This window comes from Thalassophryne amazonica, chromosome 23, assembly GCF_902500255.1.
Source record: "Thalassophryne amazonica chromosome 23, fThaAma1.1, whole genome shotgun sequence".
Classification (NCBI taxonomy): domain Eukaryota; kingdom Metazoa; phylum Chordata; class Actinopteri; order Batrachoidiformes; family Batrachoididae; genus Thalassophryne; species Thalassophryne amazonica.
Window position 1 is genome coordinate 15,568,934 of NC_047125.1, and position 24,693 is coordinate 15,593,626.

A 24,693-nucleotide genomic window follows, 5' to 3' on the forward strand; every position below is an offset into this window, starting at 1 on the left:
AAACCGCAGATGAGAGAGATTCCCCTGTAAGGGAACCTGGCTTTGCTCTCTGGGATAAGGTGAGAAGCAAATATACAGGAGGGAGTTGGAGTAGAGCTGCTGCACCGTCGCATCGGAACGAGCCAGCTGAGGTTGGTCCAGCATCTGGTCACCTCCCTAAGGAACTCTTCCAGGCACGTTCAAGTGGGAGGAAGCCCTGAGATGACCCAGGACACGCCAGAGAGATTACAGCGTTGTCCACATGGAAACGGACATGATTTGTGCAGCACCATTTTAAGAAATAGCTGTGTAAACACTGAAATGATTGAAAACGCTGTAGTATATATGCCAGGCCTGTATGTGGCAGTGTAACACTCCCACAAAAAAACAAAACAACAACAACAACAACAACAATAAAAACAGAGAAGACATTCTGTGTGGTTGAAATGCCAATACAACACAAAACTTTTGCAAATACACTTGTCTCCATGTGGACTGGCCCTATATTTCCCAATTAGTTTGGGAACACCTCGGGATCACCCGTGAAGAGTTAACGGATTTGGCTAAGGATAGGTAAGTGTGGGTTGAGCTGCTGGGTGCGCTGCCACTGTGACCCAGACCCGGATACAGTGTCAAATTCAATAAGTTAGTTGAACTCAAACCATTTGAGGAAACCGACTGCCTTAAATCATTTGAGTTTGCCAACTTAAATGAAAAATAATTTTCAAAAATGTAATTGTTAAAGTTTTAGCAACTTAACAATTTATAGTTAATTCAACTTAAGTAAATCTAGTTTATGTTTTTCAATAAAAAAATGACAAATACATTTCTACCTAAAAAACTTTTTTGATACATTCTTTGGTTTACTTGTTGACTCTGTGTTGTGTTATGACTCCGCCCATTCACTCCCCTCGGGACGCGAACTCATGATCTCCAGCATGGAAGTCGGACTCTCTAACCAGAAGGCTAAAACCCAGGGCTCTGGTCTTGTGACCAGAGAATTCTTTTGAGATGTTGGGAGTGAGGTTTACTAATTACATATGCACAGCAACACCTGCTGGCCTCCGATACATAAACTCAATTAAAATGAGTGAATGGAATGCACTGGAAATACTTCACCAACACTTAAATGCCCCAAAACTTTAAATGCACTTAAAGGAAATGAGTTGTTATGACAACAATTCATTTTTGAGTTAGTTTAATTAATGGAAATGAGTGACTATAACTTTTTTCAAAGTTTGAGTTACATTAACTTAATTATTGTATTAAAATGTGTTCAGTTTAACAGTGTAGGTGACAGAAAATGAATGTATGAATGGATGGAGTTGACTTCATATCGCACTTGTGAGTGTAATATTTTGATTGTGGTGTCGATGTGAAAAACCCAACATGTACAATTTCGCAACAACTGCACCCTGAGGCAAACAAAAAGAACAAAAGGGGACAGACAGAAACTGCTCCAAGCAAAAAGTAATACTGCTGCAGAACATTTTACACGCTCATTAAATAAAGAAATTAGAAGTATATTGGATACTACGGCCAAAAACACTCTACACTGCAGTTTTAAAGGCAGCATGGAAACAGACCTCAGACCATCCCAAATATTTTCATGAAAAAAAAAAAAACATCCATAACTTTGTGAGATTTCCCACACACAACTCGACAAATAAACACACGGCGAGGCAAAAATAGTGACTCTGTGACAGAGGTAATAAAAGAGATTCAAAGCCAATCGAGCTTCTTTTACAGCGTTATCATCATCATCTGGTCTTTGTTGTATATCACCGACGCCGTGTGGAATTACTCGCTTTCCGCTGTGGCCGTCTCCATATAACAGTCAGAGTTTGATGAGAAATGTGTGAACCTGCTTGATGGGTAAAGCTTTACAACATGAAGAGTGTCCCGGACATAAAATACTGTCACAGATGAAAACGAAGCGTATCGCTAAGCTGGAAAGCTAATTAGCCTTCAGCATCTTGCCGGCTGTACGTTACATTTGGTGAGCACCAAATAAGATTCCGTGCTTTGTTATTTTGTCGTGCGTCCTCTTACGACCCATTGTTTTCTGCCTAATTAATTCCCTAATGTTGGATTTACTCATGGAAACGTCCATTGTTGGTGTGTACAGAGTTACATGCGGCAAGAGTTAGAGGCTCCCTTAGTGACAATTAGAGATATGGGGAATAAACTATAGTCCTACGTAATCCCAAAGGGAGGGAAAGAAGAAGAAGAAGTGGAGCTGTGTGCTGGTGCTGAGCAGCAGAATGAATGGGCCCCATGGGTCGTGAAGTCCCTCCAGTGCAAATATGACTGCTTGAGTTTGAAAAGCCACAGTACAAGAATAATGTAACTTTGCATATTACGTGCATGGAAGCACTTATTTAATACTCATTTCCATAAAGCTTGAAGATGTATTTTTTAAAAGTGACTTTCAGAACTGGATCACGCCACGAGGCTCAAACTGGCAGAACCGACTGGGAATTTTCTGAGTTGTGATCAGATGTCCTACATCACATATTTCAGATTTTTTTTTTTTTTTTTTTTTTTTGAAGTAAGGATAGAATTCGAGCCAGTCAACATCCATAAATTGGTTCCATAAAATAAAGGGAATGAGGACGTTTAAACTGAATTATTACTAATTTATTACTAAATTATTATCAATGTACTCAACAAAAATATAAATGCAACACTTTTGGTTTTGCTCCCATTTTGTATGAGATGAACTCAAAGATCTAAAACTTTTTCCACATACACAATATCACCATTTCCCTCAAATATTGTTCACAAACCAGTTTAAATCTGTGATAGTGAGCACTTCTCCTTTGCTGAGATAATCCATCCCACCTCACAGGTGTGCCATATCAAGATGCTGATTAGACACCATGATTAGTGCACAGGTGTGCCTTAGACTGCCCACAATAAAAGGCCACTCTGAAAGGTGCAGTTTTATCACACAGCACAATGCCACAGATGTCGCAAGATTTGAGGGAGCGTGCAGTTGGCATGCTGACAGCAGGAATGTCAACCAGAGCTGTTGCTCGTGTATTGAACGTTCATTTCTCTACCATAAGCCGTCTCCAAAGGCATTTCAGAGAATTTGGCAGTACATCCAACCAGCCTCACAACCGCAGACTATGTGTAACCACACCAGCCCAGGACCTCCACATCCAGCATGTTCACCTCCAAGATCGTCTGAGACCAGCCACTCGGACAGCTGCTGAAACAATCGGTTTGCATAACCAAAGAATTTCTGCACAAACTGTCAGAAACCGTCTCAGGGAAGCTCATCTGCATGCTCGTCATCTTCATCGGGGTCTCGACCTGACTCCAGTTCGTCGTTGCAACTTCGCACAGCCATTGAAGAGGAGTGGACCAACATTCCACAGGCCACAATTGACAACCTGATCAACTCTATGCGAAGGAGATGTGTTGCACTGCATGAGGCAAATGGTGGTCACACCAGATACTGACTGGTATCCCCCCCCAATAAAACAAAACTGCACCTTTCAGAGTGGCCTTTTATTGTGGGCAGTCTAAGGCACACCTGTGCACTAATCATGGTGTCTAATCAGCATCTTGATATGGCACACCTGTGAGGTGGGATGGATTATCTCAGCAAAGGAGAAGTGCTCACTATCACAGATTTAGACTGGTTTGTGAACAATATTTGAGGGAAATGGTGATATTGTGTATGTGGAAAAAGTTTTAGATCTTTGAGTTCATCTCATACAAAATGGGAGCAAAACAAAAAGTGTTGCGTTTATATTTTTGTTGAGTATAAATGGCTATTTTCTGTTGTCAAAGCAACAAAACCAATTATGCGCAATACATGTTATTTTCATTATCATGCAATAAACTGTTATTATCATCATGAAAGATTTTCTGCACATGCAAATTAGCAGATTCAGGGTTTGGAGAGTGCAACTATTTATACAGGACACGGATATGTCGACATGGCACATTTGACTAATGACAGTTTCAGATCATGGAATCCTGTAATATCCGGTGAACTTTCATCACTGCAAATAAGACTCGTCCACTGTGGACACAGATTAGGTCACATTTATTAAATATAGCCAGATCAAATATTAAAGGACGCAAAATCACAACATTTGAAGGGCTCAACTGTAACTCGACAACAGTGTTAACCCTTGTGCAAAAGGGCTGGAATATAAATCAGTGTGTTTTATGGACCCTTTACCCTCTTTACCCTCAAATTTCTTACCTCGCATCTTCTAATTGGCTCTGCCAGTCACAGCAGGACATGACAAACATGGTAAATTAAATAAAGAAATACTTTTGTGGGAAATTATGTTTTCAAAAACAATAGGAATACAAAAGGGCATGAATGCAAATCTGTACCCAAAGGCAGGTTCTGTGATAATTTCATAGATAACTTGATATAGAAAACACTGTTGTTTTATGATTTCTGCGAAAGCTAAAGCTTTATTGTATTCATGTGTATGCATGCTGTAATTTCTGTGATGTTTAATCACAGGAACATCACAGAAATTACAGAGGTTTAATTAACATTACTCAAAATTACTTAAGTAATTAAGTAAGATGATTAAGTGAGATGTTTAATCACTTAATTAAGTAAATGTCCACTCAGATGTATGGGTCCTTTACGTATTTGCACACAGTATGAATCAGAAGAGACTAATGGATATTAGAAGAGGTCAGACTCTTGTCATGATGATTACATTTTTATTTTTGATGCGTTTTTAAAAGTGTCAGCCAGTTGAACGTTGATGTTTTACTTGCACAATCCCGAAGGTAAATCCACTCTGATCTATCTGTAATTCCTCCCATTAAAAATACTTAAAATATATATTTTAGTAAATGTATTACATTAAATTAATGAAGTATATAGAGTCATTCAAATAACAATCGCTAAGTATTTCAGTTGCTTTCTTTAGTCATAACGTTTATGAAATATAAGTTGATCAATAAAATATCCATTATGATGATCACAGTGAAGATTTTGGATTTGATCATTCATGTGTAAAATCAGTAGCATCACACAACATGATGCTAGCCTGTGTGATATAAAGCATTGTAATGGCCTATACAAGCATGAAACCTTGCTAGCATCACATAACAACAATGCTAACAGAGTAATATTAGCATGATAACCTCACTGGCCTTACACAATGTGATGCTAACAGGCTAACATTAGCATGAGCTGAGTGTGTATATTGTGAGCAATGGAATTTATAATGCATATTTAAAAAACATACTTAAAAGTATAATTTAGAGTTAGTACAGACATTGTGAGCAACAGAATTTATAATGTGCTTCAAAAAGGTACATATTTCTGGTGGATAAAGACCTGAGCGAGGACAGCATCTTAAAGCAGCAATTCATTTTCAGTTCATGTGTCTTGAAAACTCACAAGCACTGCATAACACAATGTTAATGGGCTAACATTAGCTTGAAAACCTTGCTGGCCTTGCAAAAAGTGATGCTATCAGGCTAACCTTAGCATGTGTGTGTTGTTAATCATGGAATATGTGGTCGGGCCTACGTCACTTCCACTTAGTTATGGCCGCCATTTCAGATCGCTGCTGAAAACAAACTATACGCGCACTCTTGTTGGTATAGTCGTCTTTACCACTGTTTATTCGCAAAGGACTGCTGCTTCGGTCATGGCAAATGGCATATGATTATGTGGAGAACCTAGATAGGTGTGCAAAAGTTGCTGCAGTTAAAAAGCTCGTAGTTGGATCTCAGGATAGAGCTGATGGTCCGCCACAAGGCGAGCTGTTGTCTGTCCCAACCCCTGCCTTTCGACGCCCCTTTGTTGCTCTTAGCTGAGTGTCCCACAGGCTCTGAAGCATTTATTTTGAAAAAATTTGCCAAGAATGTTTTCATTCATCAAGAACAAAAGTCAGAGGTTTGAAGACTATCAGATACTGTCGTAGTTCCGACATAGACATAGTTCTTTCTCAGTGTCGCCAAGTGCTTGCTCATAGGGGGTCTTTTTGACCGTTGGGGTTTTTCTGTAATTATTGTATGGCTTTTGCCTTACAATATAAAGCGCCTTGGGGTGACTGTTTGTTGTGACTTGGCGCTATGTAAATAAAACTGATTTGATTTGATAAACAATGCCAACTTGCGATCCGGCAGCATTATTCCCATGAGCATCCTCGTTTACTCGGCTGATAGCAGCCAGCCATTTATCCTTTTTGTCTGACTTTTGTGGCGCTTTGGGAGCTCGAAAACACACTTTTTGATCTTTTAACTTATCGTGGTTGGTACAGCCAACTGCAACACACGATCGTGGCATTCTCTGTGAAAACTGGTGTATATTAAGTAGAAAAAAACGTTGCAGAACAATGTGAGCGCGATGGACGTCAAGCAGGAAATGAGCGCGACAGCGGTTTGTTTCTAGAGGCTCACTGGTTACTATGCACATTGCTATGTGTGTACACATCAGGGAGCTGGATGTCCAACCGTACCTATTTATATTGTACATTTACAAAACATATTTAAAGCAACAATTTAGGGTTAGTAATTAGGTTTAGGGTTAGTGCAGCCATTGTGAGCAACAAACTTTATAATGTGGTTCAAAAAGTACATATTTGTGGTTGCTGAGGACCTCAGCAAGGGTAGTACCTTAAAGCAGCGACTCGTTTTGGATTTAATTGTCAATGTGTCTTGAAAACTGAGTCGTAGCCGATCACATAGGACAATGATTCAGTGCTAACTGACATCATATAATGTGTTGCCAACGGGTAATGCTAGCATGACAACTCACTAGCTTTACATAACACAATGCTAATGGATTAACATTAACAAGAAACCTCGCTAGCCTCACATAATGTGTTGCTAATGGGCCAACATTAGCATGAAAACTCAACACTGTCACGCAACGCAGTGCTAACAGGCTAACATTAGCATGAGCTAAGTCAGTGCCTCCATTGTGGACATTGATATTTAAAAGGTACTTAAAAACATACTTAAGGCTACAGTTTTGTTGAGAAAGCACATTTTCAGCTAATTTTACATGTTACCTGAAAAAAATGAAGAATGAAAAAATGGTTTGTGAGTTTTTCACAACACAGATGTACAGATTTGGGCCTTAGAGGATTATAACATAGATGTATCAAGTATTTCATCTGCTCTTGATTAACATGTCACTTCAACCTCGGAGGCCTAATTGGTGCCACAATGGCAACAACCTACGTTTACATTTCCTCATTTGAATTGAACCTTGTGTCTGTTTGTGTGTCTCTTGCCTCCCACTGCTGTGCCGTGGGCACTGCACTGGCACAAAAAAAAAAAGCCCCCACAAGACAAAAGTGCATTTTGGTGTCTGGGAAAACAACCGTTTGTTACCGATCATTGCAATTGTGTGAAAATACAGACTACACCAGACTACACAAGCTGTAATCAGACACCCCCCGCGCAACACCACAAACATCCCCACACATCAAGTTTAATTCATCATCCAAACAAGACGGCGGCCGTAATCCCCCTGTGTTTATTATAGCTGCTGGCTCAGGAGATGTTCTTTGCCTTCGGACTGCCAAGCTCAGCCAAGATGCAAAAGGCTGTTTTTTGGGGGGATTTTTTTTTTTTTTTTTTTTTGCTGAAATCCAATAAGGTCAGTAGGCATTGTGGCAACAAGGTTTGGAGTTTAAACAAATGTTTGGGCCGTGCATGACTAATGGAACAGTTTAACAATTAGCTCATTCGCTCTCCGGGTCGACTGTACCTTACCTTTTTTATTGACTTTGTGTCTACAGTAACATAGTGGCTGAAGGCAGAACTTTGGGAAAAAATGTACTTTTATGCCTGCCTGTGTATTCGCAGCTAAACAAATTCTTTTATCATTGATACGCCTTCTGTCTCAGCACTCTTTTAATAAATACTGCCTGCGACAGGCGGTGAAATGGTTCGAAACGCGACCTCGTTTACGACAACAGAATGCCACGCTTTAAACAATTAAGCTTTTATCTGCTGATAGATATAAGTAAAAACATTTTTTTTATTATTCTTACATTCAACTTGCATCCAGTCTTGGCAGAAGGTGTGTGTCACATTTCAAGACGAGCCTGCTCTGTGATGTCGCAACTAATTCTTTCATGTTGTTTTACATTAGAGATACAATGCAGCGATTTCAACGCGGAGCCGCCGTAGCGTCTGCACTGCAGCCTTCTCTTATTCATTTTCATTATTCTGCCTCAATCCTCTCCACGCTGGTGTGCTGGAAAGCCTTCCATGTAATTTAAAACAAACAACAGCCAGGCACAGATAAGGCCGTGACAGGCAGAAAATAATTCCGCCACCTTCCTCCATCTGCTGGAGTCTACAAAGGTCACCCTCACCTCTGCCAAACCTCGTGTTTGTGTCTGCAGGGGGAGGGCGGACACGGGGCACGAGGTCATACTGTGACTTGGGTCGGATGCTTTGATACGGCAGGAAGTCATCCAAAAATGTTGCCTGGTTCCTGGAGGGGGTGCCGACAGAGCAGAAGAGGGAGAAATGGCTCGCTGGTGTTTTGTTTTACAATCAGACAGGGCTATTTCTCAAAGGGAGGAGATGCTTAACATGTAATAAATGGATTTACAACTCCTGCCTGCACACCTATGTCATATGTGTATCCCCTTGTGGTTGGCTTTGCCTCCCCTTCGCTGTGTTAACACTCCTCGCTAGAACAATGCTGGCCTTGTTCCTGAAGGTGCTGCCTACTAACGATAATGAAGGTAAAATGGTATTGACATGGTGGACGTTTTAAAATCCAAAATGGGCTGCTACCGAAAACACAGGTCACATCTGATACGTTTGGACTTTGCGTAAGGTCCCACTCGTTGGACTTGCACATCACTACACAACTGCTTAAGTAATCTGTGCCCCGATTACTGTTACTAGCAAACCTGCGCCACGTACCCATTTATACCTGTAATGTTAAATATTAAAATGCCCCATGCAAGGTGCTTTCAGGCAGATGTTGCAAGATATTGACAAAAAAACAAAAACACACGCACACAAGAGGAATCCAAACTGAATGTACCCTACATACAGAATCTGGAAAAGGATCCATTTATTATTTACTTCCTTTTGGCCGCCATAGTGCTAGCTTTTTAGGTAATGCTAGTGAGTTACTGGTTGACGTGTTGGATGCAGCGTGTCAATGCACCGCGTGTTTTCGCTGATCTACTTTTGAACAAGTCTGCTTCTTTGAAGTCTGAGCTTTTCTTAAAACAAGTCAATATCATTTTCAGTTTCTAGTAACTAAATTACTGATTGAACAAATGTACTGATTTCATGTTACTGTGAGTTAAATATTGTTCACACCTGAGCTATGCACTAGCTACCTTGCTAGTTTTGTCTTGTTATTACAGTGACCACCATGCTAGCATATGGTTACAGTAGCTGTCATGTTAGCTAGCCATCATATATTACCGTGCTGATAAAATTCTGCTTTGCTGAAATGTAAAATGTTCTTAAAGCAAATCACTATAATTTCCAGTTTGGAACACAACACTGGATAGTACAAATAAACAAATGTCACATAATTATTACATTATTATTCGCTAGCAGCTGATATGCACCAGTTTGTTAGCTTTCTATACTGGCTAAAGTAGTATCTATCATGTTATCTACGATATACTAACAAATCTATAAAATACTGCCATGTCAATGTCTAAATTCTTCTGAAATTATGAATGTAATTTTGAATAAGACGTAAGACAATACAATATTGTTTGATGCTCTCAAGGTTATTGTTAATTATTATCTAGTTAGTAGCTACACTGGCAAGCTAACTAGTTTTGCTTATGTCTGGTTCAAAACTTATCCTGGCTTAGCTTGTAGTCATGCTTTATATATTATGCTTTCAAGTCGATTATAGTCCATCAAGTCAGCAGTTTTTTAAGATATGGTTTTAGAAAATGCTCAAGTATGTGTCACCTACATGATTTGCAAGTGTTGAATTTATCTGTGCTAGCAAACACATATACTTTTGGACTAAAAAATACTGTAAATTCAAAGTCATACACTTTTGTTAACTGCTCAAAATGTTAAACAGTACCCCCGTACATCATAGTTTTTAGAGCAGCTGTTTTGGTTGCAAAATTGTGAATGGTCTCATTATTTCAACAGATTAAAACAAATCTACTGTCTTGGCAGTTAGAGTCCCTTTAATGGCACAAAAACAAAACTAGTCCAGACACTCAATAATTAAAATCTGTGCATTTGCAGTGACATTAAATTATGCCGCATAAAACGATAACTGAGACTGTTTGCTTGTACTTCAGGACATTTTTACGGTGTGTTTGTGCATAATGTTACTTCATGATCTTCCCGTTAGGCCATCAGTTAGCCCTTTAAAATTATTACTCAGCGCTCTTCAAGCATGCACACTTCAACGTGTGCCTAATAAAATTCTAACAGTGATGTTGCAAATTGCAGCGAGATTAATGTGTGAATACTAAACACAAATTATAATACAATTAAGCACAAAATCATTGTCTTAAAACTGTCTACTGGCCAACAATGCCACTTAAACGAGCACACAATGTCATGTAAACAACACATTTTTGGGTAACAGGTGCAAGCAGTCCTTCGATATGTACAGTATTTATACAGCGCACCATCTGCGCCTACCACCTTTCCAGACACCTAAATTATGGCTATGCCACTGATGCACTATAAACCTTAAAGAGAATTATATTGCCATCCATCTCCACCAGTGACACACACTTAAAAGCCTTAAACTATTTAGTTAATGGTACATCTGCAGAGCTGATGTGCAGCGAGCCGGATGGAGTTTATTGGAGTTCTCAACGTCAAGTTCGGGGGATTGATCCAAACTTTGAGACACCACCCTTGTTAAAAAAAATAACCAACAAAAACATCTCCTGTGCCTGCACTGAATTACCTTAATGCATTAAAAGCACCATCCCAACAACACTTTGATATTGTGACATACTTTAACCAAGGAGAAAATAAGACCTGAGGCTGTGCTGTGTACTTACTGTGGTATGCAATGAAGGCGGGATATGAATGATATCAATCAGATAAAATCCCAGCATCAGCTAGCGGGTGTCCTTCCTGACTGACAAGATTATAGGGGAGCTTTGAAGCTGCTTTTATTGGTTCCTCCACTTCATTTGGGTTTACTCAACACCGGGGAGCTTTCATTCCGGCACACTGCTATACTAAAAGCACGGTTTACAGCCACTTGCTTTTTTTTTAATGACTTTATTTTCCCTGTTCCCCATCAGCCTTTCACAGATTCCTGGAAGCATGATTGACTTGAAGGGGCACAATATCAGGGCAGGTAAAGAGGGTGTTTTTAAACAGCTAAAACAGTCGTAGCACTAGCTGAATCTTTAGCTGCGTTCACACGCCATCTCTTCAGCGATTTCAACAGGCCATTTTAGCTCATTTGGGGCTTGATTGATACACAGACACTGGGCTGTTAAAGCAGCAGAAGGGCATCTCAGTGATAAAGACAGGGTCAGAAACGAACTAAAGGGGGCAGCACTAACAAGCATTTGGATGGCTCATCTGGAAGCCCTGCCACCTGAGAGTAGTGGGTGGAGGAATAAATAAGGGGTAATATGGTTTCTGAAGGAGAGGATGAGGAGTGGTGGCAGGGTGGTGGCGAGAGCTGTGAACGTGGGAGGGTGAGCATGTATTACATGTGAGCAATGGGGGGTCAAAATGTGAGAGCTGCACCCGTGGTGAGATTCCGCACTCCTCTCTGAGGCTCGTGATGAAAAAGAGATTGAGACGTTGGAGCGGGGGGAAGGGGGGAAGGACAGGGGAGGAAGTTTAACCCCCCTGCTTCGTAGGTCAGGCGTTGCGCTGTGTGGCTATGCCACCACCTGCTTGTATCACTTCCCCACCCCTGCTACCTGATGGAACTCGCCCTATCTTCAAACTAGCAACAGCTTGCATTTGTGAGACTCTGCATTAGCCCGTATTACAGACTTACATGGAAACTAAATATTGGGTCTTCAAGGGTACGCACCACAAAACTGGATTGATTAGGTTGACCACAATATAAATGACTGAGCAGAAGCATTAGTAGGCCGGGCAGCAGTGTGAAGCAACATAGAGCAAACATGTGGCAGGATGGTGATGAGGAAATAAAACAGAGACTCCTGTCCTTAATTACATTTTATAGTCATTACCAGGGTCCCAAAGACAGGCCTAGGATCATGCTCTGGTGCTCTTAATTGCCTTTTTCAGTTATTACCAAGATACCATCCCAGTAAGGACAGGCCTTGGAGCATCTTCGGGTGCCCTTAATTGTCTGTCTCAGTCATTATCAGTGTCCCATCCAGGTAAGGACAGGTCTTGAACCATGTGGCGATGTCCTCAGTTGCCTTTGTCAGTTGTTACCAGGGTCCCTTCCAGGTAAGGACAAGTCTAGGATCATGTGGTGATGTCCTCAGTTGCCTTTGTCAGTTGTTACCAGGGTCTCATCCAGGTAAGGACAGGTCTAGGATCATGTGGTGGTGTCCTTAATTGCCTTTGTCAGTTGTTAACAGGGTCTCATCCAGGTAAGGACAGGTCTAGGATCATGTGGTAGTGTCCTTAATTGCCTTTGTCAGCTGTTACGGCATCCTTAATTGCCTTTTCAGTCATTACCAGGGTCCCATCGAGCTCAGGACAAGCCTAGCAGCATGTGGTTTGCCCTTTATTGACTTTTTTAGTCATTATTAGTGTACCATTCAGGTAAAGTCAGGCCTAGGAGCATGTGTTGGTGCTGATTACTGCCTTTTTTCTTCAATGGGAGGTGATGGTCTAGTGCAGGGGTGGCCAAGTTCGGTCCTCGAGAGCCACATTCCTGACACTCTTAGTTGTCTCCCTGCTCTAACATACCTGAATCCAATGAAAGGCTCATTAAAAGTCTGCTAACAAGTCTTCATTGGATTTCATGGATTTCTCGGTTCAAGACCCAGCCAGACTGGAAAATCACTAAGGACACTTGGGCAAGGTCCTTAATCCCCTAGTTGCTCCCGGTGTGTTGTGAGCATCTTGCATTGCAGCACCCTGACATCGTATATGAGTGTGTCTGTGTGAATGGGTGAATGTGAGGCATCATTATAAAGCGCTTTGAGCATCTGATTCAGATGGAAAAGCGTGATATAAATGCAGTCCATTTACCATTTATCTCAGGGGTGCCCAAGTTCGGGCCTCGAGATCTACCTTCCTGAAACTGTTAGTTGTCTCTCTGCTGAATCCAATGAAACGAGTCTGCTAATGAGTCTTTCAATGGATTCAGGTGTGTTGGACAGGGAGACAACTAAGAGTGTCAGCAAGGTAGGAAGGTAGATCTCGAGGCCCGACCTTGGGCACCCCTGATTTACCATTTTTAGTGATTATTAAGTTACCATCCAGTTAAAGTCAGGCCTCGGAGCATGTGCTGGCACCCTTAATTTTCTTTTTCAATCGTTACCAGGGTCTCATCCAGGTAAGGACAAGCCTTGGAGCATGTGCTGAACCCTCAGTCATTATCACAGTCCCATCCAGGTAAGCCCTGGCTTAGGAATACGCTTTAGTGCCATTTTCCTCATCTGCCAGCTGGTAGAACCACCTTTGTTCTCAACTGACAGCCATCTGGGCACAACAACAGTGCAGTCAGGAAGGTTGTGTGACCAGCGCAGTGTTTGCATATGGAGCTCATATTTCATCTGGATTCACGGCTTCGATATTTTGTGCTTGTGTGCTGTTTTTTCGCCATGTGTGCTGGAGCAGGAGGGCTTCGTAGAATAATGTGGAGCGGCTGCCGAAGGTCGGCTAACAACAAAAGTAACACAGCTTATGTAAATAAGCGACGGTAGTTGCATAAAACGAGAGCCGAATTCATCAGTAGGTGGAGTTGTTTCATTTAACACTGAATGAGAAATTTAACATCCTCTCGCAGGGGTCTGTCCAGCTCTGGTTGTGTACAGTATGTTCAGGAGGTCGTGTCTCAGAACTGTGTGGTGATATTTCGAAGAGCACCTGTCCTTATGTAAAATGGCCAAGAATGTGTTCAATGAAATTGGTGCGACGTACAAAGTGATTGAGTTGGATGAGCACAACGATGGACGGAGGCTCCAGGAGCCTAGCTCAGATGACTGGTGCCAGAACGGTAATAGAGCTTGACATTTGGGTTTTTGCCATGTTTATTTAAAACCAAGTTCTAAAACATTCTATATTGTTTCTTCTGTCAGTTTTACCTGTAATTTAGGTCTTTATTGTTTTGTCAGTATGTCAAGATACAAACAACAATAAGTTACATCTTTCTAGACTAAATTCTTTAATATAGGCTAATATAACATTCCCGCTGTGGCCGGGTGCTTGCTCGCGGGGGGTCGTTTTGACCGTTGGGGTTTTACGTGGTTGTTGTGTGGCCTTGCCTTGCAGTGTGGAGCGCCTTGGGGCGACTATTTGTTGTGATTTGGCGCTATATAGAAAAATTGATTGATTGATTGATTGATACTGAACAACCAAGCGGCTTTCTCCTCAGAGTCCTCAGCACTGATGCACCTGCATACTGGATCATGATTAAGGAACAGCAGCACCATGTGGTCATAGTGGTGTACATGGCTTTCCTCACCAAACAAATCATACAGAAGTTAATTCATTTCCATGGTAGAAAGAATTCTCTGCATAAACCTCATACCAAACACATGCAGTCATCTTCTCAGGTCACTGCTTGGAGTCTAGGTTGTACAACCGTTGAGTAAGTCCGAAAACACTGGGACTCTAAAGACTTGTCCTCTAATAAAAGTATCGGCACTGTCATCCACCTCTGTCCAGTGACTTTATGACTCCATGGCTCATGAGTAATGAGAGTCCCACACCTCGTGAAACGTTAACTACCCCAGGCGCTGCCGAGATAGGGAAATGCAATTAGAGATTACTCACAAGAACTGAGTGATAGTATTCAAACAGGCACAGCAGAAACAGGTGTCGATGTCATGCTTATCGAGCTTCTCCTCACTTGCCGCGTTGCGGATTCCATTCTGATAGCGTGCTGTGTGAAGTCGGACGTGTTAACCCTCTGTTCTCCTTTCTTGTTTTTCCCTTCCCCCTGCTCCCAAGGCTCCTCCCTATCCTATAGAGGACCTTGTGTGTGGCTCATGAATTATATACACTGCTCTGCTTGTTCTCCTACAGACAGCATGTAATTGACACAGACGATCTGTCAGCTATCAGAACATCTGGTTGGTACATTTTTGAACTTTATTCCCTCTCCTCTTTGAGCCCATACCATCAACCTATTCTTTGCCCACAGTGCTTTAAAAGCTTGGCCACTGATATGACATTCACACTCCTGAAGGGTAATATACCCTTGACAGTGCTGCCCCATCCGTACTGTTTCTAGGCATTCCCCTGATCCCCTGCACAAGTTGAAAAATGGTCCGCTCCACTCCTCATCCCAGGTGTATTGATCTGCCTCTCCAACCAGTGATTGCCACCACATATTCCCATGCTTGTATTTTGCTGTGTGAATGCAACGTCCTTCCCCTGAAAGGCTCAGAAAATAGACCAATAATAATGTCACCGCACTCCACCTACGGTAACGGATTGGCCTCGCTCTTCCATGTAGGGCTTGGGCCGGACCTTACATGTTGGCCTTGAAAAATGTCAGATGAATATCAGAGAGTATATCCAAGAGCAAAGAATTCAGGGCAGGAGACATCCGTGATGGAGACATAACAAAACTCATAAACAGGTGTGCAAAGCCGACTAAGGACAGACCAGGCCAATCTCACGCTTTTTTCCGTCTTCCCGTCACGGAATGAGTCACACTTTTGTGACACTAGTTTTTTGTTTTTTTTTACTATTTCTAACCCAACCGCTTCACCTAAGCATAACCCTCATCACCCCGTATTTCATGATACCGTCACAAAATGAATTTGTGCTCTTGTCATGAAAATGTGGTGCTTTTCGTGATGCCATCATGAATTGGTGTGAGATTTGGTTGGAAATAGACTTTTTTCAGTCTGAGAGGAAGCACTGCTTTGTGGACTGGAACTCTCCCCTAAGGTCCATAGAGTTGTGCTGAAACAATAACTGCACGTCACGACTGTTTAAATGGAACTACTTGGGAAAAGACTAATTTGGCTGGAGTGCTCAACGGGCGTGCTTCAGTCATCAAGACCAAAGGTGCCCCAATAAGCAAAATTCATGTGTATATTACCCTCACACATCCTCCCATCCCATCTTCCACCCCATCCTGGGGTGTAATAACCTTAAATTGTGTTGTTTGTGTCAAAACCAAAAAAGAAAACCATTAGTGTTCCAATCATAGTGTGGGCTGTCCATAACAATAAGTGAACAAAGGGGTATATTCCCCGATGATGACAGAGTATCCATGTACCACTGAGTAAGGTACCTAACTTCCAAATGTACTTATCATTGGGATGAAACATTTGTATGAATCAAAACAACAAGGGGAATGAAACATCAACTGCAAGTTTGTTAAACTGCTGCAAAACAAACAAACAAAAAAAAAATCAGTGAGTCTGTCTTGTGCCTACTAGTGACTGCTGCTAATGTTAGCTCAGAGCTAAACAAGCTTACGCCGCTTCAAGGCATAACGGAGCAATTTTTAATCTGGGCAAAGATAACTACAGCCTTTAAAATTGAGATAATTCACCTTATTTTAAAATCACCCAATGTTCTGATTTGAATCATTGTGGCATGAAAACTCTTACAAAAAAAAAAAAATAAAAAAATAAAATATATATATATATATATATATATATATATATATATATATATATCAGTGAGTCAGTCTTGTGCCTATTAGTGACCGCTGCTAATGTTAGCTCAGAGCTAAACAAGCTAATGCCGCTTCAAGGCATAACGGAGCATTTTTTAATCTGGGCAAAGATAACTACAGCCTTTAAAATTGAGATAATTCACCTTATTTTAAAATCACCCAGTGTTCTGATTTGAATCATTGTGGAATGAAAACTCTTACACAAAAAAAAAAATCAAAAATCAGTGAGTCTGTCTTGTGCCTATTAGTGACCGCTGCTAATGTTAGCTCAGAGCTAAACAAGCTAATGCCGCTTCAAGGCATAACGGAGCATTTTTTAATCTGGGCAAAGATAACTACAGCCTTTAAAATTGAGATAATTCACCTTATTTTAAAATCACCCAGTGTTCTGATTTGAATCATTGTGGAATGAAAACTCTTACACAAAAAAAAAAAAAAAAAAAATCAGTGAGTCTGTCTTGTGCCTATTAGTGACCGCTGCTAATGTTAGCTCAGAGCTAAACAAGCTAATGCCGCTTCAAGGCATAACGGAGCATTTTTTAATCTGGGCAAAGATAACTACAGCCTTTAAAATTGAGATAATTCACCTTATTTTAAAATCACCCAGTGTTCTGATTTGAATCATTGTGGAATGGAAACTCTTACACAAAAAAAAAAAAAAAAAAAAAAAAAAAATCAGTGAGTCTGTCTTGTGCCTATTAGTGACCGTTGCTAATGTTAGCTCAGAGCTAAACAAGCTAGTGCCGCTTCAAGGCATAACGGAGCAAATTTTAATCTGGACAAAGATAACTTCAGCCTTTAAAATTAAGATAATTCATCTTATTTCAAAATAAATAATAATAATAATAATAATAATAATAATAATAATAAAAACTTGCCCGGTAACTGTTTCACCCTATGTTCTGTTTTTAATCATTGTGGCATGAAAACTGTTACACACACAAAATTTCTGCACTGAAATACTCATGTAGAAACACGTATTTCACTCTTGGTTGTTTCTTGAAGACTGAAAAATATGTTTATGAAGTAGCACCACAGTGTCTCTGGGCTATTTTTTACTACAACTTTTCTATGGTGCACAGTCGAAAAATATTTATATTATAGGTGGAAAATATGACATAAGCCCTCACTGGGAATGAGCGCTTCCCTTGATTGAAGATGATTTTTGTGTTTTACCATTCCGCGCTTGGTTGCGTAAGACAGACTCGTACCTGTTCTTGAGATGCTGGATGCTCCCGAGGCACTTGAAGCGGCCGTTTACCATGATGGCCATACGTGTGCAAAGTGCTTCACACTCCTCCATACTATTCAAAGAAAGAGGGTGAAAAGTTATCAAATAAACAAGAAAGAGCAATAATACAGGTGTCTTAGTCTGACTTTGAGACAAAAGAGAAGATGACATTTTTAAAAGGATCTTTAAAAAGGATGGATTACTGTGTTAATGCGTGAATTCTACAATCACTCAAGTGCCTAAACTAAAGCTAAAGTGTGGCTCGAACGTGATTTCTACATCACAATTCACATTTTAACAATGATACCGTTGGTCAAAATTCAAGGAAATACTAATAGAGGTTAGTGTGAACATGTGGAATCACATATTAGCAATTAGCGTTTGCATAAGGCTAGCGTCAACCGCATAAATGTACTGTGATTAGCATAACCGCTACATAAGCTAACACTGTGTGCTCTATCTTACAGACTGTCAAAAATAAAACATGACACCCAGAAAAAATAGTACCACAGTACACCCCCTAGTCTCTCTGTTTCTCTGTCTGTCTCTCCATATATATATATATATATATATATATATATATATATATATATATATATATATATATATATATATGAAGCATACAGAAATTCCATTGTTTTATGAAATAATTGCAGCTATGGTTGCCAAAACAATTACAAAAATACAGTTACACAAAATACAAAATAGTTACACAAAAAAGTGCTTTAAATTTTACAGTATAAAACTGTTGTAATTTGCAAATAACATGAATGAATAAAAGTTAGTAAATAAATGAATGCAGTAAAAGCAACTGTGCTTCTCAAACTCCTTGCACCAGCATTCTTTTACATAATGTGAGTTATTATGAAAATGTAATAAACTGCAGAATCTGTTTTATCTTATTAACATCCTCAATTCTAAACAGATATGAGTTTTTTTTTTTGTGATTTGGCGCTATATAAATAAACTCCTCATACGAGCATACTTTGTACAAATTCATTAAAATATTTTCATATGGCAAGAGGATATACAATTATACACTTCATCATATTTTCAGAGTAGTTCCTATGGTGTGACAGCACAGTGGTGCAGACAATAAGTTGGAGTGGATCCATGTGGTACCCCTGAGCAAAATGGGCACAGCACACACACACAAAAAATCTCAATAAATGGGGAAATCAATTATATATTAAAAAAAAAACCTAACATGCTAATGTTTCATGGTTTAAAACAACATTGTTTTTTTTCTAAATATCATAACTTTATAATGTAGAATTTACAGGTACTGTGAAGGTATTTATGTATTTTTACAGGACGTTTTTGGAGAATTTTTCTGGCAACCGTACCTGCCATTTTTAAAAATGTAAAAAACGTATTTTGGTCATTAAATCCTGTTATGAACAGAGAATTGAGTGAATAGAGTCAAGTCAAAATATTGCAAACCCCAATTACTAGTACATTCTGCAACTTTCAAAAATATCACTGAAAACTAGATTTTTTTTTTTCATGAAACACATTGTCAAGAAGAAATAGTAGTAAGTCCTAATTATAAGCCTTGAGGTACATTGTTTTCACATCACCTTTGGTATTGCTTAACCTCACTTGCAACAGCAATGGAGGCAATACCAAAAGCAGGACCAGGTAACAGGCTTGGCCAGTGGAAAACAGAAAAAAGCGTTGGGAGTCAAACAGATACCATGCAGAGGGAAAGCGCCATGTGATTACGCTTGGACAAGATGCCAGTCCATTGCGGGTCACTTCCACTTGTCAACACCAGGAACTGGTAGAATGACCACGAATTGAACCCAGTTCAACATTTTGGTAGACCAACTGACATGGTCTGTTTGACTACCGATGAGCCATATGATAAAACGCACCAGCCACAATTGATATTCCCGTTCTCCTAACTAGCATCAACTGCTAATGCAAGAATAGAGTTGAATGAATGAATGAATGAAAACTGTTTATTTCGAACATTTGATACAACAACAATTACAAGATAGATCAGTAAAGACAACAACAAAAAAGTTCCTACTGTGTACCCAACATGTCCGAAAAGGGGTAGGGTGAAGCATCAGCTTATTTATGTTATGCTTTTGCTAAACGCTAATGTCAACCACTTCTGGCAATACTCTCCACATATGAAATCCCACTTATTCCTTCTTTTTTTTCAAGTCACCACAATACTGTTTTAAAAAACAGGGTGTGTGTGTGTGTGTGTGGAGGGGGGGGGGGGGGTGATCAAACTCACTATGAGTGTCTGTGTGAGACTTGTTAAATTTACACTTAAAGTTTGGTTCAGGCGTTTTTACAAGCCAACGCTGACACCTTAAATGGACGACAAATTTAGTAATTAGAAGGGGACGAAGGGACCATTTGTAGCCGTTTTTGTCTTATTTATTTATTTTTTCTCCTCATCTTTCTCCTCATAATCCTAATTGTGCCATTCCTCAGAAAAGCTTCACATGGTGTGTCCCGTGAAGCTTTAAGAGGAATGGCACAATTAGGATTCTAAGTTTGTAAAACCTGGTGAATCCGCCACTTAACAAAACACAAGCACCTGGCTGTGCCACGGACAATTGGACGCCGCTCAGTCACATTGCCGGGGACAACAACTGATGCTTTTATTCCTCCATGAAGGGAACACGTGTAATGAGGATAATATATTCCACATGAACCAGTGACTCAGATTATTCACATGCACTGCCAGAAGATAAAAACGATGATTCAAAAAAAAAAAAAAAAAGTAAAAAAATAACAACTAGGCAGTTTGGAAAATGAATGGAAATTGTTAAATGTTGCATATCAGCTTGGATCATAAAGTTTTACAAAAACAAGAGGGATCGCTGTTTGGGAGTCAGACAGGCCGCAGTCGGAGGAGAAGAAGTTGCGAGAAGAGTTAAGTTTTCTTTTGGAAGTCTTGGATAATGAAAAGGTTGAAGCGATGACAGACAGTTTCTCTTTCCATCAGCCAATCAATGCGTCGTGTTTTATAAAAGGTTTATCGGCGTCATTGTGTTTCTGCCAACCAATACAAAAGAAAAAAAAAAAAACACCAACCCTCTCTCAACTAAAGTGCAACTCCAATCAACTCAAATATTTACTGCTCATTCATTGTTTGCATTTTGCATCAGGATACTTTGCACCTTTTTTTGTGGATGAGATATGATTGTGTGTGTTTGTCTGTGCGTGGCGTGTGTTGCACCTGTGTGATGTGAGGATGACTGAGCGACCCTCTTTGATGACACTCAGGATGCAGTCCCACAGGAAGCGGCGGGCTTTGGGATCCATCCCCGTGGTCGGCTCATCCTGCGGCACACGGCATTTAAAAACACAGTGCACACCCGTCAGATGAACAAGCAAATAAACAACAACAAATCTTGCAGTGATACACAACGTATCTATTTTCCGGAGTATGAGTCGCTTTTTAAACGAATTTAGGAGATCCTACAACTTATAGTCCGGTTTGACTTAAATACGGATAAATTACGTTTGGTATGAATAATTATAATAACTAGGGCTTTCCCAGGAATAAATACACAACACAAAATAATCTTGAATAATAAATTAGTTACATACATTTCGTTGATCAGACATTATAGGGTTAAGGCTGGCAATAAAAGTACTCACAATGCACAAACATCCAAATTTAAAGAGCTGGAAAAAATGGTGCAATGTTGTTTGTTTTTTCCCACCCAGATGCTTTTTTTTCCCAGAGACCCTAAAGAGACATTAAAAAAAATGTACCAGAGATGGGCATTGGATACAGTTTTGCCGGATCTTGCAATACTATTCGCATATGTTTTCCATGAGGTCGAGGTAGCCGACTTCGCTTTGGGCTCGGCAGCAAAGGTTCCTGCAGTCATCTCAACTTGTTTACCCTTGGTTACATCAAACTCAAGGAAAACCTTTGCGAGATCTCGCAACAGTTTTACGAGATCTTGCATTTAATCATTAGTGATCGATCTCTTTTTCCTGGTTCTTTCCCTCAGCCCCAACCAGTCTCAGCAGAAGACTGCCCCTCCCTGAGCCTGGTTCTGCTGGAGGTTTCTTCCTGTTAAAAGGGAGTTTTTCCTTCCCACTGTGGCCAAGTGCTTGCTCATAGGGGGTCGTTTTGACCGTTGGGGTTTTTCATAATTATTGTATGGCCTTGCCTTGCAATGTGGAGCGCCTTGGGGCAACTGTTTGTTGTGATTTGGCGCTATATAAGAAAAAAGTTGATTGATTGATTGATACTTGCAAAAGTATTATCGTTCATTTTTTCCTGTTGCCAATTTCGCTTTGGGCTCAGTAGCAAAGGCTCTAGCAGTCATCTCAACTTGTCTACCCTTGATTACTTCACCCTCATGGGAAACATTTTGCAAGATTTTGTAATAGTCTTGCAAGATCTTGCGATACTACTTGCAAACATTTTGCCATGAAGCCAACTTTGGTTTGGGTTCAGTAGCAAAGGCTCTAGCGCAGACCTGGGCAAACTGCAGCCCGGGGGCCACATGCGGCCCTTTGCTTGTCTCTGTCCGGCCCTCATGAGGTCTGTGATTATTATTACATATATTAAAGTAGACCTGCATTGAAATAAATGTGGTCAGATTTGAGAAAGAAATAGCTGATATGTATTTATAAGACCCTTATGAATGCAGTAAAGTAAATCTGTAAGCCCATATTTGTAATTCAGCAGAGAAATCTTCGTTTAAAATGACAAGTTTGCAGCTAAAATTTAGCCCTCCGCGAAACAGTTTGCACATCCGGATCATTTCCATGACGTCGGGGACAAGACGACGCGCTCGCACCTTCAGTCTGATCCCGCATTGAAATTGATTTTATCTGTTAGTAATGTTACTGTTATACACATCCTGGTTTCAACATCCAAAAATAAGCTGCAATGAATGCGAGATACAGCTCTGCATGCTCAGATCAGCGGCGACGTCAACAGCGGGTGAAGTTCTTCCCCTGACGAGCTCGCTCTCACTGCCTCCGATGCGCTTACCGAGTGCATACGCTCGTTAAATTCCGCCGCGGGCCACTCACACCCCCGTGTCTGCTGTGCAGCCGCAGACACGGCTCTGTCTACTGAATGGAGGTGCAGCCAACTGGGCACAAGTCCAGAGACTACGCACGCCGTTTTGATGTGGAGCACCCGGTGACACCTGTTGCTCGCAAGGACAAACTTCTTGCGGCAAAATCTGCAGCGCCGCACATCTCGGTAATCGGAGCCGCAGAGCTCCGTTGCCGCTGAGAGAGGTTTATATCTTTTTAATGACTTGGATTCTTTGCGGGTTCCGCCTCCGTACCCCGTGACGGTAACACCGGAGGCGAAAGACAGTAGATTTTCAATGCGACACCACTCAATCAAACGGGTGTATGAAAAAGTCTCCAAAAATAATTTTCAAGCACACATAAAAGAAATGTGTACTCACCAAGCGTACCGCAAGACAATATGAAGTTTTAAAAAAGTAGATCCTTCCGTATAAGACAATAAAAAGGTGCAGATGCAAACTGACGTAAATCCATAAATTACAGTTGGCACGTGCAATGCATGCTGGGTCTTCTCCCTGACGTCTCGGCAGCGTCCCGGATGTGATGACAGCTTTGCGGAGGGCTAAATTTTAGCTGTAAATTTCTCATTTTTAAATGAAGATTTCTCCGTTGAATGACAGATCTGGGCTTGCAGATTTACTTTACTACATTTAGAAGGATCTTATGTGTAAATATAAGTCATTTTTTGGTCCAAAGATCTGACTGCATTTATTTCAATGCAGGTCTACTTTAAAAATGTCAAGCTTGTGTGTTGCAAATCATTAGAGAGGTTTATTTAGGTATATTTAAATATTTACATATTATTACAATAATAAAAATTACCTATAAAAGCTATTAAATAGGTAATTTTTTGTAAAATTTGTAATGGGAGACAGCCGAGTTATCGATGGTGTGGCCCTGGGACGTAATTCAGGTTCCCTATGTGGCCCCTTGTAAAAATTAACTGCCCACCCCTGCTCTAGCGGCCATGTCAGGTTGTTTACCCTTGCTTACATCAACTTCATTTTGCGAGATCTCGCAATAGTTTACGAGATCTTGAGATAGTACTTGCAAAAGTTTTCCATGCAGTTGAAGAAGCCAACTTTGTTTCTGAACTCAGTAGCAAAGGCTCTGACACTCATGTCAACTTGTTCACCCTTGATTACTTCACCTTCATAGGAAAAATTTTGCAAAATTTCGTAATAGTCTTGCAAGATCTTGTGATACTACTTGCAAACATTTTGCCATGAAGTTGGTGAAGCCAACTTTGGTTTGGGCTCAGTAGCAAAGGCTCTTGTGGCCATGTCAACTCAACTCTTGCAAGATTGCAAACATCACAAGATCCCTCTGAACTATATCCAGTGGCCATCTGTGGTGCATGTTTTTTCTCCAACTTTTTTAATGTCCCTTTAGAGTGTCGTAATTTTTGATGGGTGCGACTTATATTTCGGAAAATTCAGTAAATGTCTTTAATGTTCTCTTGACATTGATTTGTTGGCTGAGTGTAAATACGTTCATTTATTCAACATTCCCCTGATGGAAATGAAAACTTAATTCAAAAGTTACATACCTCATTTGAAAATAAATAAATAAAATTAATTAATTAAATCTTCGCAAGTGTACTGTCTAGAACATGATGTCAAAAAGATGTCACAAAGACAATAAAATTGACAACCAAAATATTCTGAATGGTGAATAGTACATATTTATTCAGATTTGATATTAT

General features: G+C 40.3%; 1 protein-coding gene across 1 annotated transcript in view; it reads right to left on the bottom strand.

Moving 5' to 3' along the window:
- The window catches only part of LOC117505392 (phospholipid-transporting ATPase ABCA1-like), a 282,727-nt gene that overhangs the window by 10,865 nt on the left and 247,169 nt on the right, over positions 1 to 24,693 (bottom strand). The window contains exons 47-48 of the mRNA XM_034165037.1: positions 21,157 to 21,260; positions 17,932 to 18,024 (exon numbers count right to left, since the gene is read on the bottom strand). Coding sequence (XP_034020928.1) covers positions 17,932 to 18,024; positions 21,157 to 21,260 — 197 coding nt within the window. The remainder of the gene's footprint in view (positions 1 to 17,931; positions 18,025 to 21,156; positions 21,261 to 24,693) is intronic.